This window comes from Vipera ursinii (genome assembly GCF_947247035.1).
Source record: "Vipera ursinii genome assembly, chromosome: 5".
Classification (NCBI taxonomy): domain Eukaryota; kingdom Metazoa; phylum Chordata; class Lepidosauria; order Squamata; family Viperidae; genus Vipera; species Vipera ursinii.
In genome coordinates, this window is record NC_139518.1 from 17,885,024 (window position 1) to 17,898,744 (window position 13,721).

The following is a 13,721-nucleotide window of genomic DNA, read 5'->3' on the forward strand; positions in this document are numbered from 1 at the left end:
GCATTCTTTACCAACTGAAGTTTCCAGATACTTTTCAAGGGTAACCTTATGTAGAGTATGTTTGTTTACCATAATCTCCAGACACCCCAACGGGGAAAGCATGAGTCCCAGCCTTGTTCATGAAGTAGTTATCTATGATACAATGCTTTTTAACAGCATAACCAATACATACAGGGATTTCCCAGTTACCAAATAACTAAAATTCTTTTGAACTTCCTTTTGGAAACCACCATATACATATTATTAGCATTTGAATGTGCTACTTTCTGTATGATGAAATTTTTTTGTATTTCTTTAGAATATTTTCTCACCTTTCTTGACAAACTCAAAAGCCAATTAAAAACAAATAGAAATCAAAACAACCCTATAATAAAATTATGTTTTTTTATTTTTAGAAAGGCAGCAACATATAATAAAGCTCAATTTATTAAATCACCAGAAACCTGCCTGAACAATATGTTGTGAATACATCAATTAAATTCCAATACAAGAGAATATATGTAGCTCAGGGTTGAACTGTGGAGTCCTTTGGTGCTCTTTGAGCTTTTGATCGATTGATGATGTTACCTAGGAAATGTCTGCAAGTAAACAGCCAAGCTCAGAAAACACTAAGGACTCCACATCAATTAAATGAATAGTTTTAATGTTTTATCAGAATAACTTGGAGTATTCTGGAGTATAACAGAGGTTTGAACATCAGAAAATGTATTTTTCATGTCAGATGTCATGACATTTTTCTTTTCAGTAAACACCAAAATATATTAACATCTTAAAACCATAATTGAAATAAAGCATCCTTAATTTGTATGCCTTTCTTAATTAAGAACTTGGGAGTAACCTATGCTCCCAAGTGGAGTAATCCACTTATAGCCAATGATAATAGAAGAACATGTTTGGAACATATCAAGATGGCGGGGGCTATCTTAGAAATTCTGCCCTTAGAAATTGCTGATGGTGTTGAGCTGTTTGGCAGCATGTATCCTGAACATTTTTCCCCAAGAATGGGGGTTGAAACTCTGTCACCTTTAAACAGAGCTACAAATACCTTCTGCAAATTGACCACATTCATGGTGATGTCATGTCACCATGACTTTTTCTCCAAAGCACCTGAATATAAAACAAAATGGATGGAAACTAGTCAAGAAGAAAATCAACCTAGAACTAGGGAGAAGTTTCCTGACAGTTAGAACAGTTAATCAATGGAACAACTTGCCTCCAGAAATGGTGGGTTCTCCAAACACTGGAGGTTTTAAAGAAGAGATGGATAACCATTTGTCTGAAACGTTGTAGGGTTTAAGCAGGAGTTTGGACTAGAAAACTTCCAAGTTCCTTTCAAACTCTGCTATTTTGATACATAAGTCACCTGATCCTTTTTTTTTTAGGAGAGATGGCTCAAGCGTGCCTCTCTCTGTCATGGTATTTATTTTACATCCTACGAAGAAGCAGAAAGGTACTGCTAAGCTACCCTTTCCCAGAGACCTCTTGCAGATCAGTTCTTTTCTGTCTTTGGGTGGTTGAAGAGAAATTTTATCAGGAAAATGGGGTTTTTTTAAGCCTTGATGGGGTTAAAGTATTAATATATCATTTTCTCTCTTCAAATACTCGTCCAAGCTACCATGTGCCCTCTTTTACAGAGTGGCCCTCTATATGCCATTCTGTGGCCCTTGAACCAACAGGACGGGCTTATTCAAAGAATGCCGACTGGTGGCCCCCAGGGGGAGGGCGTTCTCTGTGGGCGCGCCGGATTTATGGAAACATCTTCCGGTCAAGCTCCGGATGGCACCTGATCTCCGCTCCTTCCGGCGCGATCTTAAAACCTACCTCTTTGAACAAGCTGGCCTGGCCTGATGGGATGGGGTCGGGTTTTATAAATTTAATTTAATTTAATTTAATTTATTAATATTTCTATACCGCCCTTCTCCCTGAGGACTCAGGGCGGTGTACAGGGCAAGAATAAAACACAGAAATGTACAAAAATTAAAAGATAATTAAATGCATGCCCGATTAAAATACAATTGATACATAGTAAAAAACCCCAATAAAAATGATAAAAAACCCCACCAATCCCCCCTCAGGCCAGGCCGGCTTGCTCGAACAAGTATGTTTTCAGATCGCGGCGAAAGGAGCGCAGATTGGGCGCCATCCGGAGCTCAACCGGTAACTGGTTCCATAGCTCCGGGGCGCCCACAGAGAAGGATCTCCCCCTGGGGGCCACGAGACGGCATTCTCTGACCGGTGGCACCCTGAGGAGGCCCTCTCTGTGGGAACGCACAGGGCGCAGGGAGCTTGATGCTTGCAGCAGATGTTCCCTGAGGTACTCCGGCCCCATGCCATGGAGGGCTTTGAACACCATTACTAGCACCTTGAATCTCACCCGGAAGACAACTGGCAACCAATGCAGCTCACGGAGCAGAGGTGTCACATGGGAGTATCGGGAGACTCCCAACACAACTCTCGCGGCTGCATTCTGTACCAGTTGGAGCCTCCGGGTGGTCCTCAAGGGAAGCCCCATGTAGAGAGCGTTGCAGTAGTCTAGACGAGAGGTCACGAGCGCGTGAGTGACCGTGCATAAATCATCCCGGCTTAGATAGGGCCGCAACTGGCGCACCAGGCGAACCTGGGCGAAAGCCCCCCTAGTCACGGCCACCATGTGATCTTCCAAGGTAAGCCGCGAATCTAGGAGGACTCCCAAGTTGCGAGCCCTATCTACGGGGGGTAATAATAATTCAATTGATCTTAACTTTTTAATTTGTATTAATTTATTACGGGCATTGCTGTTTAATTACGTTTTAATTTTTGTATCTTGTTTTTTATTATGTATTGCCCTGTTCACTGCCCTCAGTCCTTATACAAATTAAATTGATATACAAATTAAATTAATAAATAAATAAATTCCTGGTCTAGATATTCAAAACTACTATATATATATATATATATATATATATATATATATATATATATATATATATATATATATATATATATATATATATATATATATATATATTTGTTTTCTGAGGTTTTCGCGGGTGCCTGTATGTGGATCCTTGGTTTTTCGGGTTTTTCCCCGCGTAGAACTAAAGGTATAGGCGCAACGTTTCGACGGAATCCCATCCGTCATCATCAGGCTTTAGCTTCCTTCTTCTGGGAGAAGCATGTGGCTGTTTGTTCCTCTTTTTTAAACTGCCAGAGGGGGTGTGTTCTGTGGAGGTGTGCTCTGATTGGGTAGGGGACCAAGTGTGTTCTGATTGGGTGGGAGTGTGTTTTGAATGGTGGGGGTGTTCTGATTGGGTGGGGGGTGTTCTGAGTGGATGGGCTGGTCTCAGCTGCCAGCTCCAGACCTGAGCTGGTGAGTTGTGCTGCTTTTGTTCGGCTTCGTGTTTGTGGTGGTGCCATGTTTTTATAGTGGGTGTCAGTTTGCTTATTGTGTGGTTTGGAGGGGTTTAAAGTGGCTGATGTTGCAGCTGTAGTTAGGTTTCTGTTTTGTGGTTGTGTGTCTTTATCGTTGTGGGTTCGGATTTGCTTTTTGAATGGTTGTGTGGTGGTGATGGCATGTGATGTTATCATGAGTTTGGGTCTGGTATCATTCTTGGTGGTTGGGCCTCGTCTGTCAATCAAGGCGGGTTTCCAAATGGCTGGTAGACGAGAGGTATCATCTCGTTTATTCATGCTGTGGGGGCGTTTTTCTATCTCAATGGCTTCTCTGATTATTCTGTTGTTAAAATGTTCAATTTTGGCGATAGTTTTGGTTTTTTTAAAATCAATTTCATGTCCCGTGGCTTCAAAGTGTTGGACCAGGGATGAAGTTTGTTCTCCCTTTCTGAGTGAGTTTTTGTGCTCTTCAATGCGTACACTTATTCTTCTGTTGGTCTGTCCGATGTATGTGGTGGGGCAGGTGGTGCATGGGATTTCGTATACTCCTTGGTTTTCTAACCCAATTATGTCCTTGGGGTTTCTTAGGATGGTGGATATTTTTCTGTCTGTGTAGAATGCTGTTTTGATGTTGTGTTTTTGGAGGACCTTGCTGATTCTGTCTGTGGTCCCTTTTAAGTATGGGAGGAGGGCTTTGCCATTTTCTTGTTCTCTGTCTTGGGTTTTTGTGGGTGTCTCTCTTCGGATTAAGTTGGTAATCGTGTTTCTTTGGAATCCATTGGCTGTTAGTACATTAGTGAGAGTGTGTAGTTCGGTTTTTAGGTGTTGTTCGTCAGCTAGGTGTTTTGTTCTGGAGATGAGTGTCTTGGCTACGGAGTTGATCTGTGCTGGGTGGTGGTGTGAGAGTGCATTCAGATAGCGGTTTGTGTGTGTTTTTTTATGGTAGATAGTGTGTCCTAGGGAGCCGTTGGATTTCTTGTAGACTAAGACATCAAGGAAGGGAAGTTGATTGTTAGCTTCTGTTTCCATGGTGAATTGTATTTTGGGGTGTAGGCTATTGAGGTGTATGAGGAAGTCATCCAGTTTTTCTTTGCCGTGTGGCCAGATTACGAAGGTGTCATCTACGTATCTGAGCCAGAGTTTGGGTTTGTGGTTGGATTTTTCTAGAGCGAGGGTTTCAAAGTGTTCCATGTAGAGGTTTGCGATGACAGGTGAGAGGGGTGATCCCATGGGTGCTCCTTCCATTTGTTTGTATCTTTGTCCATTGTAGATGAAGTATGTGTTAGATAGGCAGTGGTTGGTCAGATCTAGGATGTGTTTTGGGGGGTTGTATTTATTTAGGATAGCTGTCAAGGCTTCTTTGATTGGCACTTGGGTGAAGAGAGATACAACATCGAAGCTCACAAGTAGGTCACAGGGCTGTAAGTTTAGTTTACTTATGATCTCTATGAATTGGAATGAGTTTTGTACGTGTGAGGTGATGGAATTTGCATAAGGCTGTAGTTGTTTGGCAAGAAATTTGGCTAGATTTTGTAGAGGTGAGCCTATGGAGCTGACTATGGGTCTGAGTGGGGTTCCTTCTTTGTGTATCTTGGGCAGACCATAGAGCTTAGGACATCTGGATGATTTTTCTCTGGGAATGATTGTTTTCTGGATCTCTTCACTGATGGGGGTGGCTTTTATTTTTGATTTTGTGGTTTTTTCCAGGTAGGTGGTGGGATCTGTCTTGAGGAGTTTGTATGTGGAGTCTCGGAGTAGGTTGGATAATTTGGTATGGTAGTCAGATGAGTTCATTACCACCGTGGCGTTGCCTTTGTCTGCTGGCAGAATGATTATGCTGGTGTCATTTTTTAGGTTAAGTAGTGCTGTCTGTTCCTCTTTGGGTAAGTTGCTTTTGGGTGGTTTGCTGGTGCAGAGGATGTTGGTAACTTCGAGTCTGATTTTGTTGGCGTCATCAGGGTAATTTTGGTCAGGCTGGATTCGACTCCGCATATAATGGTTTCCGTGGGAATGTGTTTGGGAGCGACTGCAAAATTAAATCCTTTAGACAGGACGTTGGTTTCGGCTTTGGTGAGAATCCTATCTGAGATGTTGTGCACAGTTTGTTTCATGTGTTGCTGTGGGAGAGGAGGGGTTTGTTTCTGGCATTCCTTTAGTCTTCGGAGTTTATTGGTGTGTGTGTCTGTTTTGTAGGCAGTCTCTGTTTCAGCTCTCCAGACGGCGATTTGTTTGAATTTGTCCCAAAGTGTGGGGTGGATCTTGTTGCTGAGTTTGAGGTGAAGTGTGAGGAGGTCTCTGTTGATTCGGTCCAGGAGGAATCTTTTTGTGTGGAGTTCATTTCAGATTAGGGCCAGTTCAGTTCTTATCAGGATGCGTTTGATGGCTGCAGAGTTGGAGTGGAATTTCAATTGGAAGGATGTGGGGATTAAATTTTGATCTTGGCAGTTGCGTAGGAATGTGAGGTCACACAGAATGGAAGCTCTTCGTACTTCGAGTTTTTCGTAGGTCTTGGTTAGCTGGTAGATTTCCTCCCCGTAGAGGTAAGATATTTGTTTTCTGAGGTTTTTGCGGGTGCCTGTATGTGGATCCTTGGTTTTTCGGGTTTTTCCCCGCGTAGAACTAAAGGTGTAGGCGCAACGTTTCGATGGAATCCCATCTGTCATCATCAGGCTTTAGCGTCCTTCTTCTGGGAGAAGCATGTGGCTGTTTGTTCCTCTTTTTTAAAACTCAGAACACCCCCCCACCCAATCAGAACACACCCACCATTCAAAACACACTCCCACCCAATCAGAACACACTTGGTCCCCTACCCAATCAGAGCACACCTCCACAGAACACACCCCCTCTGGCAGTTTAAAAAAGAGGAACAAACAGCCACATGCTTCTCCCAGAAGAAGGAAGCTAAAGCCTGATGATGACGGATGGGATTCCGTCGAAACGTTGCGCCTACACCTCTAGTTCTACGCGGGGAAAAACCCGAAAAACCAAGGATCCATATATATATATATATATATATATATATATATATATATATATATATATATATATATATATATATATATATATATATATATATATATATATATATAATCCCATTTATATCCCACCCTTCTCCGAAGACTCAGGGCGGCATACAGTCTAAAGCACAAATCAATGTGCTTAGCAATTGTTATTGTTATTGTTGAAATACAGTATAAACACTTTTTAAAAGCATTAGCAGATATTGATGATAGCTTAAAATGTGTTTTTTTTACAGGGAGACACTGCATTTGAAGGAAGAAATGCTTAATTCAGCATTTGTGTTTCTGATGTATATTAAAAAGAGCATTGGTTTTCTTTCTCCTGCTCAACTTTGATTCTCCTAATGCACACAAACCAGCATTATAATGTCTAGACAATAAACGTTAATTTATTCTTGTCCTCTGGATAAATTCATTATAAAGATAGAGATCAAGAGAAAGAGAGAAGCATTTAAGAATAAATATTGAATTAAGCAAGCTTGCTTCTAAACACTGTATCCACCTTTCACATCACTGAAAAGAGTTTAGAAGTGGAAATTATCTGAGAATGTATTGTTTACAAAAAATATCCATATCATTTATTCATGCGTGAATATAATATTAATATAATTGTAATTATGATTGCTGTGTTCCATATTCTTAAGCATTGACCAGATAAATTGTGTTTTATACTATCCATACTCAATGGAGACTTTCAGTACATTTCTAAATAATAATAGTTTATTAAATGTATATTTCAACTGACACCCAGTGACTCTGGGCAATCTAATTGCTTCCAGATTATGGGTTTGTTTGTTTGTTGTTGTTTTTTGTTTTTTTTTAAAAGAAAGAAATACAAAAGTTTCAATACATTTTGGTCACAGTTGCAATTTGGAAGGTTTCTCCACAGTTTCCTCTTGTGCTCCAGTTGCAAGCTTTCCTTCTGAGGTTATGAATGACTGATAGTCACTCATGCCTTGGCCAACTTTCGTTTGGACTACTAATAAAGGAGAACATTTGTAGTTCAGGACTGAAATGAGGGGGTCTTGTTAGCACTGATGATGTTATCTAGTTTAGCCGATGAAGCTTCTGCAAGAAAACATTCAAGCTCAGAGAGCATCAAGGACCCCTCATTTGGATTCAGTTTACATGGGGCTGTCTTTGAACACACTCTGAACCCATAACAAGTCCAGAACATAGAACTCAGAGAGTTAGGGGCAATTTATTCATTCAATACCTTTTTTGTGATAGTGGATCAGGTTACCTTTCTGGTTTCCAGGCACAACTAAATGTGTTCATGGTTCATGTAAATCTCTTCATAGCTTTGGCCTTGAATATCTTCTGGAATGTCTTCTCCCAGTGGCCTTTTGTAACCTGAAGAGATCTATGAGGAGGGACTCACTCTGGATCCCTACTCTGTGTCCCTCCATCTGGAGGTCTGCCCTGTCTCTGTGACCCCACTTTTCTGGAATAACATACAGTATCTGCAGGGAACATAACATTCCCACCATTCTTGGGTTTCTATAAAACCATTGAGATCTGGCAGTTTGAAGCCTTTTGATTCTGAAGGATGGGATAAATTCTTTCTTTAGGTGAATGTTAGTTGACTAACTGATATTCCCAGTTCTCAGATTTCTGCATTTTTAAAAACAGGTTTTATTCTGAATGAATGAAAAAAACCCCTACATTTATTTTTTTCATACATCTTTGCCAAAATATTTTAAGTGTGAATCTAAAATTAAAATTTAGTGCAAATGTTAATGCAAAATGAGAAGCATTTAACGCCCTGTATTTTTAGCTGAGAAATATTGCAAAGGGTAGGCTAGAGAACTCAGTGAATTATATGCTCATTTGTACCGCAACAGACTCTGCTTTGGCAGACAAAGCCTCTTTGCTTGAAAAGATATCCATGATAGATATTTCCTGCATCCCTACATTAAACCATGTATCAGTTTGATTTTATGGCCCTATGCATTAAACTATTCTAGATCTTTCAACCACAGTTAATAGACTGACCAAACTTATGTCTGTGCAGTTCTCAGTGATATGTGAGCTTTCAGATTTAAGTCTTTGCAATAGCCCAGCCTGTCTATAGTTTTGCCTGCCCTTTTATTTTTTATTTTTTTTATTTTTTTTAAATTAATACTTATTTTCTGAGTTCTGGAGCTGCAGGAGTAAAAGCAGCAGAATCGGTTTGATTTATCTGCAGGTGGTGGGCAATCCAGATCAACAGGAAGACAATGTGGATGAGCAGTATCAGGAAGAGGGAGAAGAAGAGGTAAATAACCTGAAATTATGAACCCTACTTCACAGGTTTATTGTGAGGGTAACATATGGCAGTGGGTTGAATTTATGTGTCTTGTGCTTCTTGGAGGAAGGGCAGGCTGAATGATGAAATATATTGCCGAAAAAAGCTGCAATAATAAATTTGAGTGGAACCCTAAGTCTATATTTCTGAGGTGGCAGGTGTACAAGTCCAGCAGTGTAATTTATAGGCCACAGATAGTTTCTGCAAAGAAGGACAAGCTATAGTACTAAAACAGTACATAGCCCATAGAAGTATTTCTTGTACTTCATTGTTCTGTTGGACTAGCCTACAGGATTACAGCTGCCGGGAAACTTTATGGCTGGAAATTCTTAGAACTTTATTCCAAGATATTAAAAAAGAAAATTAGTTTTTTAAAAATTTATTTATTTATTTGATTTCTACCCAGTAGGTGCAGTATAGCCCAAATGGCTACTTTATCTTCTATAATCACTTAGTTCCTAAATATGTGTATTTTAAATAGGCCCAAGGAGATCTACGTGAAGAGAAGAAAAGGGGGCTGGAACACAATGGTGAAGATCCATATGGTGAAAATGATGAAAATGTAAGCCCTGCACAATTAAATAATGAAGAAGGTGGTATCATGGGAAATGGGCTTGGATCTAAAATGTTGTGCTTTATCCATTGAATCTCTTAACTATTACCCTTTCTGCTTAGTAAAAACAAATGTATTCTACTAAAGCAAATAAGTCTTAATCAGTGTTTGGACTGGCGAACACTTTGGAGCCTCATACTAACTTTTTAGAACTTTTACAAACACGACAGATGCCAAATTCAGCAGAATCAATGATATAGCCCTTGTGGGAAGGAAAAAGAAAGAAGTGATTACAAATTAGACTAGTGAAACCAGAATGAATACCAGGATTACCTGTGCAAATTGCACAGCATTAATAAAATGCTAACAAATGGTCCATTAGGGTGAGGTGATGCAAGTTTTTTCAAACCAAGGTTGCACTTGGCTTTTGATCACCATTCTTTCCAAGTAGGAAGTTCAGGAGAAAGCATTAGAAAATAACTTTATTTTTAAATAAAATTGACAATATTAATTAAATAATAGTTAACAGGGTTGCATTTGATCATTTTGTTGTTATGATTTCACAGTAACTTTGGGTGGAGTTTTGAGGATCCCATCAGAAAGATTAGGTTGGATGACTCCAGGACCTATTTTATTTTGTTTTGTTTTATTTTATTTATTTTATTTTATTATTTTATTTTATTTTATTTTATTTTATATTTTATTTTATTATTTTATTTTATTTTATTTTATTTTATTTATTTTATTATTTATTTTATTATTTTTTATTTTATTATTTTTTATTTGTCAAATGAAAATTACAAATTCAAATGAGTGAAATAAAAAGTTAAAATGTGACAGAGACAATAGGCAACTTTAGTGCACTTACGTATACCCCCTTAGGGACCTTTTAAATATGGGGTGAGATCCACAGAAGTTAAGTTAGAAATAAAGCTATGAAAGTTGGTGGCTGAGACAACTGAATTGGGTAAGATTATGTAGTTTAGAAGCAACACAGTATGTATACTTCTGTTTCACCTTTAGAGAGCAAAAGTTGTAGGATGCTAATATCATTATGCATATTCCTTTGAATTTTCTCTTATTTCCAGAAAATTACCTGTAGGGGAGGGAAGCAATTCCATCTACTTTGCTGTAACAATTAGAATACTATAGAATTTAATCTATAAAATAGTGCAGTGGTGGCGGAGTGGTTAGAAAGCAGTACTGCGGGATGACTCCTGGCAGCCAGCAGTTCGAATCTCACTGACTCAAGGTTGACTCAGTCTTCCATCCTTCTGAGGTCGGTAAAATGAGGACCCAGATAGTTGTGGGCAATATGCTGACTCTGTAAGCCGCTTAGAGAGAGCTGTAAAGCACTGTGAAGCAATATATAAGTCTAAATGCTATTGCTATTATCTTTTCTTTCCAAAACTGTGTCCTTTCTCTATTTTTTGTGTTTTATTTATTTTTTCAAGTTGTGTTCCAAACTCATCTCTTTCACCAATTTTGGATTTCCAGGCTGAAGAAAAAATGAGCGAAGGACTTGATCAAGAGGAAGATATTCAGGAAGGGAAGCAACAGAAAGAAGGACATGATGAAAACTATGAGGAAGAGGAAGAAGAAGAAGAAGAAGAAGAAGAAGGTGGTCCTGTTGCAGTAAAAGCCCACAGACGAGGGGAAATGTAATCCTGGGATGGTTTCCTGACATTAAGTGGAAGAAAAAGGGACAAGGGGGAAAGCAAAATCATGTAGGTGCTAGAGAAAAAAAAAGATGAGCCTTTTAACAAAAATGAACATATTATATTTTTTTTTATTGGAACTGTTTGTGCATTTATATGAATACAGTATTTTAAGTTGCATTCTTTTATGTGACAAAAATAGAGTAGAAAAGGTATTCTTTTTTCTTTTCTTTTTTCTTAATTTCTTTTATGATGCTTTTTTTAAAAAGGTATATGTGTTTTTGTTTGGCATTGTCCAAATAGCCAAGGTATCCTTTAAACCAGACATGTCAAACACAAGGCCCGGGGGCTGGATCCGGCCGGCGAAGTGGTTTCATGCGGCCCGCAAAGCCATCCTGGAAACAGTGAGGGAATGGCCCCCACTGCCTTGGCCCTGGCCCAGAGACCCTCCTTCTGCCAGAGACCCTCAGATCTGTCCCACTCCTGCCCAGGCCCCCATAGGCACCCTTGATGCGAACGATGTAGAGCTGGCTACACCCACCCAGTAGGCCATACGCACTCTAGCCACGCCCACCCAGTAGGCCACGCCCACCCTGGCCATACCCACCTGGCCCCGAGGGCAACCGCAGTGCTTATGCGGCCCTCAATGAAATTGAGTTTGACACCCCTGCTTTAAGCCAGCAGTAAAACTAGTGCCTGAGCTTGAAGCTTGAGGAAGGGCTGACTGCACCCATATCTCAATTCACTCACTTCAGTGAGCCTGCTGGTTGCCGACTTGTCCTGGGTTCATTTTGGTTACAATCTGTTTGCCGAGGTGTCAGTGATGCAGATGTTGTTAGCACAGATATATGACAGCTATGTTGGCATATGCCAAAAGGCATAGCAACAGATGAATGCCTGAACATGTGTCAGACCAGGGTGTTCATTCCACTTCTGTGTTTGTAGGCCGACTGTTATGAACTTTCCAGTGGTTGGCTATCATATGATACAGAATGCTAGTCTAGGTGGTTGTTTGTTCTGATCCAGCAGGGTTATTTTTATGTTTGATCTTGCCTTATGCGTCCTGGTTCTCTCTTCAGGTGTGTTAGGACTACAGCTGGGTAGAAATTTTGGAACTTCCAGCCATAACTCAACTTGATAGCATGAAGCTGAAAAGGCTGCCTTAACCCAAGATTGGTTGTCATCTGTTGATGAAAGAATGTCCTTAGTCTTTCATTGACTTGTTTTCATTTTCTGTGAAAGCTCACATTTGAAAACAGTGGAAATTGCTTCTCAGTGGACCTGTGTACATTTTGCTATTAGAAACTCCAATTTTGTCTAGTTTAAAAGGTGATATGTATATGTGATTCTCTTCTCCCTCTGGCTTATTTGTGGTCAGTCATACTTTGTTTTTGTTGTTGTTAGTTGCGAAGTCGTGTCCGACCCATCATGACCCTATATAGACAATGTTCCTCCAGGCCTTCCTGTCCTCTACCATCTTCTGGAGTCCATTTAAGCTCACACCTACTGCTTCAGTGACTCCATCCAAACACCTCATTCTCTGTCATCCCATTCTTCTATTGCCCTCAATCTTTCCCAGCATTAGGCTCTTCTCCAGTGAGTCCTTCCTTCTCATTAGGAAAATAGGGTGATGTCTCTGTTTTTTAGTGTGCTGTCTAAATTTGCCATGGCGTTCCTCCCGAGGAGCAAGCATCTTTTAATTTCTTCGCTGCAGTCCCCGTCTCCGATGATCTTGGAGCCCAGGAAAATAAAATCTGTCACTACCTCCATTTCTTCCCCAACTTTGTTTTTACCATTGCCTAATTTATAAAAAGTCACACTGGACTAGTTTGAGGTTTTAAAGGTTTTTTAAAAATAGCTTTCTCTCAAGGCCTTTTTATCACAACTATTCTCACAAGGACCTGAAAACCTTCATCTTGGTTATATCAATTCAGAGTACAGGAAGTATTTTTTGCATACAAAAAGCTAGTGTGTTGGGATTAGTAGAGTAGTACAGGATTGGAAGTATATATTTTTCCTTGTTGAGTATCTTGGTCCAAAAGTCCAGATGGCTGTTCTTTATTACACTGGATTTTAGCCCAGATTTGTTAGCCTTGTCACCCATCTAGCATCTGAAACAGTGCAGCATAGACACAAGTTGATCACTTAGTTTAGTTATGGAAAACTTTTACCCTAGTCTCTAATATACCTTATGTTCTCTATTCTACTCTCCTTGCACATCCTTTCCATTGTCCATGCCCCCAACTTTTAATCCAGTCTTTCTTGTTTTCTTTAAATTTTAAGAGATGTTTCTAGTAATCATTCTTACAAGAGATCAGATATTGTTTGCCCGGATATTCTGGTCTTAAATTGACTTTTTCCAGATGCCTGTTTTTGGGACAACTCTGAAACATAGAGAAAGGAGCATATGGAGAGCTAAAGGGAGCCTTTGGCCAACTCTCTTGCTTTATTCATGCTTGTATTTCTGATGTCAAGTTCTTAATAGCTTCCAAAATATTCTTGGAGCAACTTTATTGTTCCTTAATATTAGGAAACAGAGACGATTTCTTTTGAATCTGCTCATTTTTGGAACTCAAGTATGAAAACTGTGTATCAACTGACCAATCGGTGTCACAATTGGTCACAATTGGTAACAGAATGAAGTTTTCAAATACTCATAGCCAGTCCTGTCTTCTTCTTGCTTGGATTAATCAACAGTACTTACTTCATGCACTTGCGATAGAATAATCAATATACTGTACATTTCTATGTCTATGCACAGAAGCTAATAGTACATGCACCACCTAATGCTATAATGGTCACAAATGTTGTACAACCACCTGGGAAGTAAA

At 39.7% G+C, this 13,721-nt stretch overlaps 1 protein-coding gene across 4 annotated transcripts in view; it reads left to right on the forward strand.

Annotated features, from left to right (window-relative positions):
• The window catches only part of GOLIM4 (golgi integral membrane protein 4), a 64,534-nt gene extending 52,242 nt beyond the window's left edge, over window positions 1–12,292 (forward strand). The window contains exons 14-17 of one of the 4 annotated variants that reach the window (XR_014492724.1): window positions 8,581–8,649; window positions 9,161–9,241; window positions 10,730–11,218; window positions 11,575–12,292. Coding sequence is in view for 3 of the 4 variants with exons in the window: in XM_083364421.1 (XP_083220547.1) it covers window positions 8,581–8,649; window positions 9,161–9,241; window positions 10,730–10,897 (318 nt within the window). In the remaining variant the exon portion in view is untranslated. Of the gene's footprint in view, window positions 1–8,580; window positions 8,650–9,160; window positions 9,242–10,729; window positions 11,487–11,574 lie in introns of those variants that run through there. The other 3 variants (XM_083364421.1, XM_083364419.1, XM_083364420.1) reach the window with 3 other exon arrangements.
• Window positions 12,293–13,721: the final 1,429 nt, after the last annotated feature.